The sequence below is a fragment of the Vollenhovia emeryi genome, unplaced genomic scaffold (assembly GCF_000949405.1).
Source record: "Vollenhovia emeryi isolate VEMERY1.0 unplaced genomic scaffold, V.emery_V1.0 DF939152.1, whole genome shotgun sequence".
NCBI lineage: Eukaryota > Metazoa > Arthropoda > Insecta > Hymenoptera > Formicidae > Vollenhovia > Vollenhovia emeryi.
The window spans coordinates 1301352-1307965 of NW_011967214.1; the positions used below are offsets into that span (position 1 = coordinate 1301352).

General features: G+C 38.9%; 1 protein-coding gene across 2 annotated transcripts in view; it reads right to left on the minus strand.

The window, feature by feature from the left end:
- Positions 1 to 5361: 5361 nt before the first annotated feature.
- Positions 5362 to 6614, minus strand: part of LOC105565465 — a 69256-nt gene continuing 68003 nt past the window's right edge. For both annotated transcript variants that reach the window (XM_012018704.1, XM_012018703.1), the window contains 3 exons: positions 6376 to 6500; positions 5909 to 6158; positions 5362 to 5833 (listed from right to left, as the gene is read on the minus strand). In XM_012018704.1, the coding sequence (XP_011874094.1) occupies positions 5970 to 6158; positions 6376 to 6500 (314 nt within the window). In that variant the 3' untranslated portion in view covers positions 5362 to 5833; positions 5909 to 5969. The remainder of the gene's footprint in view (positions 5834 to 5908; positions 6159 to 6375; positions 6501 to 6614) is intronic.

Below are 6614 nucleotides of genomic sequence, written 5' to 3' on the forward strand. Positions count from 1 at the left end.
GCAAGTGTATCGTGTTTAACACTTATTTAAAAAATTTCACTGTTACTATTTTGTTTGCATGCCGTAACAGGCAAAGATACGCGACATATGCATGCGATTGAACTTTATGCGTGCGAAGGAATCGTTAGCGCACGACGAAAAGACAGAAAAGTCGTTTTCGAACGATTACGTTCCGGACAGTTTAGAACAATCAGCGGTTGGGAATAACTGCCATCAGCGGTCGAAAGACCGATTTCGAGCTTATTAGTGTTTCTATTGGTTTCTTTTTGCCCGCCGTGACGAGCGACATTATTTCAAATTTTATAATCATTAGGTCTCATCCGAGAAAGATTGCGCTTTGCTCTCTAAAAATCAGTCAGCAAATTATCACTGAAAACAGTCAATATTAGTCACACTGATACAAAAATATTATAGTATTTGAAACTATAATTGCGTAGTGAAAATAATTATAGTCAGGAATATCATTTTTATAGTAATTATTACTATAATTTTAATAATAGCAACCATATAGACACAGTGAGATGCCAACTATTTAAAATATTTACTATAAAATATAAGCTTTTAATTATTATTCGATTTATTACTTATATTGTATATAGTTGTAGTTTATTACTATATCGTATGTTTCACTGTGTTTCAGGTAACTTAATTTTATAGTACGGTTAACCACACAAAAATCTATTTCTAGTTTACCATAATTATTTCACAAGGTTGTGCCAATTTATGTCATAGTGATAATGACTAGAAATTTGTGTTTGTTCTGCTATATTTTGCAGGTTTAATAAAACTATAAAATTATGTTTGGAGCCAAAATTCACTATAAAATATAGTGAGCTTATAGTTATTCTAACCACTTTTTCTATCAGTGTACTGATTTACAGTTGAAAATCGCAGTGGTATACTTATAACTGCAAATCAATGACTATTCACTGTTTTGAGTGATAATCCACTGATTGACTTTTGGAGAGTAAACCAACGTATTTTAAGAATAAAAAAACCATTAGCCCATGCTCGGAAGAATCAAAAAGGAAAATGTAATTGTCTCCATTTATTGAATAAGATTGTGGACAAGATTGATTAGAGAATCGCGTTGATGTCGATACCATTGGCGCGATCAGGCGCGTTTCGACCATCATTTTACTCGTCTCGGGAGGAGAAGAGTGCGCGAGGAGGAGCGGCGCGCCGGAAACGCGATGACGCCTCGCTCCTCGGCGGACAATGGCGCGCCGGAGGAAGTAATTCGCCGGAGGACTTGGTCCGCGGTGCTGTTTAGACTTGGGGTGTTTGCCAGCGTGGTAGGAGCATTGTCTTGACAACTTAGCGGTTATTTTACACGCTGTTAGGTCGGTAAGCTAGCCGCGAGTTTACCGCTGTTTCTATGCTAATGAGGCCCGAGGCCAGCCAGCGACGCGAAGACGGAGAACACGAGAGAACGAGAGGCTCTACCCCGGGGTAGAAGGAGTCTTCTACGACGTCTCAAACAGCTCGACTGTAATAGCTGAAACTTGGTCCTGTTTACGCGAAGAGCAACTCCCGGCAAAACGGGCTCTTGACAAGTGTATGCGCCTCGGCGTTTGCGAGGGAACTTCCCCAGGTACACTTAGCACCTCGTCGTCTCGCCCTTCTGCCACGTCTTTTGGATAAAGCCGCTGAGACTTGTCTTTGGACTTTGCCTTTTACAGTCACGAGCATGTTAATGAGTTAATCCGCGGGCGAAGTCGCGACAGGGTGAATTTACGTTAATACTGGATAGCATCTAGCAAGCATAATCTCACCGCGAGCCTCAATTGGGCGGGGTAGGCTAGGCTAAGACTGCGATTTTTAATAATTAATAACTCGTTAACTATTGCGAAAATTGCAAAATGGTAGAGGACTTTAAATAAGTAATACGTAAATAAGAGGCGAGGCGGGTATTACATAACAATAAAAAATTATCCGATTAAATATTATATAAATAAAGAAAGAAGCTCCAGGAGATATATTCTCCGATTGTATTTAATTGTACATTTTTCTCAGCGTGCTAAAAATTACACTTGCTCATTCTTGGCACTGCCAGAAGTTATATTGGGTGATAAGAGAGAGAACTTGACTCGACACAGCGTCTTTACTCCACGTAGATATCCCGTCGAGGGATTAACGCACACGGGTGCGCAATATACATATTCGCTGGTACGACGCAGAGAACGACGCAGGCAATTTCGGATGACTAAAACTAATACAGCGGCGCGCACAGTGGCTGCTTACCCGTTGTAACTAGTAGCAAAACGAGCGCTTGGGAAATGCGCGCACGTAACTGGTTTACACGTATCTAGCTCGCTGCTCGTGCATACCGATATATGTGCCGCATAGGTGCGTGCAGTGATATGCCTATAAAGTAATCTAATACCTACGAGAGCGAGACGGGTGACGTCGGGTAACTAAAGCCAACGCCGAGACTTCGGGGCTGCTTACGTGAGGTAACTCCTAGTAAGACAAGCCCTTGGGAAATACTCGCCAGGTTCGGTGCGTAACGCCAAAACTCACACTTTGTCCCCGGGATGTGTGGGATTGAGCTGTCGCGGCGCCGCAAATCGTCGCGTCGCCGCGCGCAATCGGAAGCGCAATCGCGTGCACGGGAGGATAACGACCCGCGCTGATATTTTCAGCGGGACCCCCGCGCTTCTTTTTCCCTCGGCCACGTCTTGAGACGTAAACGAGGTGGATACACCGCCGTGAACGACCCTAATGTCGTCGCTAAACACTCACCCGGTATCGCCCGATCTTTTTCCGCCGAATGGAAGAATTATTTTCGTCACACGCCGACGCGTCGTTATTATCACGGAGGGGGGGGGGGGAGGGATTTTAATGCTGCGGCGATAAAATGAGTGTACGTGGTACCGGTTCTGGGTCTTTCTCCGGATCCTTCTCCTCTCGGACCGTTCGATACCAGTTTCTCGTTTTTATCAGAGTTAAACGCGGGCACGATCGACCTCCGCTTTGTACGTTCTAATTCCAGAACGGAATCGGACTTTACGATCGATCCCTCGGATGCAGAGATCCGTACGCCGATTTCTTGGCATTGACTCGCACGACCTCGAGCATTACAGTAATGGTCGTAACTGCCTTAAAAAGCGGTCTCGGGCGCCATCGGATGGTATAACATGCAAATTGCCGGTTGTTCGATCCGGGAGGGAAAGCCGGGATTCCTCGATTGGCTATTCGAGCACACCGCCGCCGTTCCGTATATTTTGCCCGGGCGAACAACGACGGGGGATAGGGGCGGAAGGAGTTACTCGGGCGATCCGTGAAACCACAGGAAATTGTACACGATCGTGCACCGGGAAATGATGGTCGAATTCAGGGAATCTACCCGCGCATTCGGACAGATCAAGGTTTTCAGAAGTATAACATCGTGCTCGCTTCGCCGGTTATCGCCACGTCTACAAGTTACAACGTATACCTTTCCATTTTCAGTTCGAGCCCAGCAACCACTGTGCTCACATGTACACGCATTTTATAATTCGACTCTGTGTTATGTGACGACGATGACTCACTTAGTACTATCTTGATAAGGACCCAAAAATAGGGTCGAAACGTCGTATTAAACTAATGAAGTAACAAGCCAGTTGGGTTGACTATAAGTTTCCCGTTTTAACTTTTAATCATCACTGGTGACTATAAGCAAACTCCATCTTTTCATTATCGTTTCTTCCTGTTACATCTCAGTACGTCAAAATTGTCCGTTTTTCGGTCAGTATATTTAAGTGTTTTAGCGTCGATTGGACTTAATTGTGTGAATTAATTAATTTCTGGACCAATAAGATTGGTCCAGATTTTGTTATAGATTAAATAACGAGGATCAGTTCTATTATTTATTTCGTAATTTGAATAATTAATTACCAATTTAATCGGAATGAGATAATAATTATTTGTTGGTTGATCTAAATCTTTACTCAGAATATAGTGTTTTAATTATAATGCAATGATAATGCAATTATAATGAATTTCGCTTTAAACCTTTGGGAAGATATTCTTAAAGAGTATTACTATTAATTTATGTAAAAAAGAATCAATTTTTGACCCTATAAAATAGGTTCCCCCCTTAAGTAATAAGCTAAATCCTAACTGTATTAAATAATAAATTAGCACCGTTGAAACACATCGATCAACCAATTCGAATCAACAAGTTAAATCAATGTTATTTTATGAAACAGTGAAAGTGAGGGAGTCAGTCTGTCAATGAAACTATTTTTATCAGACTATCAAATAATTAGACTAAGACTATCTCTCTATCATTCACTAAGCTGAGTCCCCTGATGGACCGATATTTATACTAAAAATCCCTCCTATTAATTTTCTCCCATCACTACGCCTTACAATTAGTGGATGAGGAAGGTATTATCATTTGTAATAGTATCCGCGGGAACAATTCTTCGCCGGTGTCTCCCAAGGAAAAAATCGATAATTCTTCAATATTATTGGTGTGTCTTTTACATTGTAGGAGTTCGATAACTTTATCTTCAGATTTATTTTAGATTTAAAAGTTTAAATTTATGTTAAGGGACCCCGCACAGACTACATGGAAAGTCCCCCGGTGAAATTGGCTGAAATTTAAGTATGTTGTTGTCCTTGACGTCCCGAACAAAAGACTCAATGGGCACGACTCTAAAAATTTAGTACTTTTCTGTCCAGAGACGTTTAAAGTGAAAACCTATGACCACATGCTTTTTCACGAACCAAGTATACATCTCTCTCCACACACACACGCACGTATATGTGAATATATATATATATACATATATATGTATACTTGGTTCGTGAAAAAGCATGTGGTCATAGGTTTCCATTTTAAACGTCTCTGGACAGAAAAGTACTGAATTTTTAGAGTCGTGCCCATTGAGTCTTTTGTTCAGGACGTCGAGGACAACAACATATTTAAATTTCAGCCAATTTCACCGGGGAACAGATTTCCATGTAGTCTCTGCGGGGTCCTTTACACGTCCGTTACACCTTCCCCCTTAAAATCATATCTAATCTTAGGCAAAAAAATTTAATAAGCGGGAAAGAGTTTGTTAAAATTTTGTTTCGTTCGAGTTAAATGTCTAAGTGTTTTTTTAATTTTTTAAAGATATATTTTATAATTTATTTTTTTATAAAGATATTCCCCACTTATTTCTTATTTTATTTTTTAAAATAAATATAATTGCACTTAAATTTGATACGTTCTTATATTTATATATAAAATAATATACTATAATATATTTTTTAAATAATGATTACACAATTCTTGATTTGTAATATAATTCTTTAATAATATATATTGTTATAACAACGCTTATATCTATTGAATTTATTTACTCAATATATATAATGATTATATGAAGTAAATTAATTTTATAAATCATAATGTATATTAGTTACCTTAACTTCACAATCGTATCCCGATCCTGAAGTCCAATCAAATCGGTCGTTAAAAGTTACATAATTATGTAAACATAATTTACAGTCTAACGCTGGTTGTGCTAATACTACAATTTTAAGACATTTATGACATATCTCTTTCTCGAGCATTGATACTTTGTATAGTGGTCCACACAAAGTATGCCAATCCTGCATTAAAACATAATTATTTCGTAGTTCCTCCTCCGGATGATTTTGTGCACAGTCCTGACAAATACGTTTATACGGATAATGTTCTTCTAGATACAAATTTTCGCGTTAAACCGCCCGGAAACAGTAACTTCTAGTGAATATTTCATAAACTGATGTTGGCGGGGGTCCACTCCGTCGATTATGATTTCGTTATTTTCTATTGCCATGGTCTTTCCTTTCGTTGTTTTAAAATTTTTCCTTCCTTTAATAATAATATATATATATAACTTGATTGCACTAAATAAACTAAATAAACTAAACACTAAATAATCTTTACCTTTTGAATAAACTATTCACTTCTCACTTTTACTCTTTCAATTTTAACAGATACTATGTCTTTACGGTTCAGTAGCTTGAGTTCGACTGGCTGTCGAGCCACTGCAGTGACTAGAATTTCCATCTTCTATCCCGGAAATATTTGACACGGTCTTCCAAATTTTCGAGCTTATTGTTGGACATGTGTCGCTTGCTTCTAAAGATTCGGGATCATTGTAATGCCCTCTTCGTTTCTGGAGGTTTGCTGTATTCTAAAATTGGTGTTATATAATACACTGAGAGAAAAAATAGTCATTTTTGGAGCCAACCATATTTTTTATAATTCCTCCAACGTAAGTTATGGTTGACCTAACAATGTGATAGTTCTCATAACCACAATATTGGTTGTCATAAACCAAAAATATGGTTGGGTCCAAAAATGACTATTTTTTTTCTCTCTGTGTACCATCCGTCGTTTCGTAAAAATACTTTTGGAATTGTTCTGTCGCATGTTGTCTGGCTTTCGGTTTTGAAAAGTATGTGTATCCTGGGAGCCAAAAAGTACGTTTCATTTCCTTTGAAAACTGGTCCGTTGAAAACTGCTGATAGCATTCCTGCACTGACAAAACATTTTTTTAGAACTAATAAGTAAATATTATAGATATAAAGGAAGGAGAGAATGCCAATGTGAGCCACAAAATGAACAGAACACGGTTCTCACAATATAA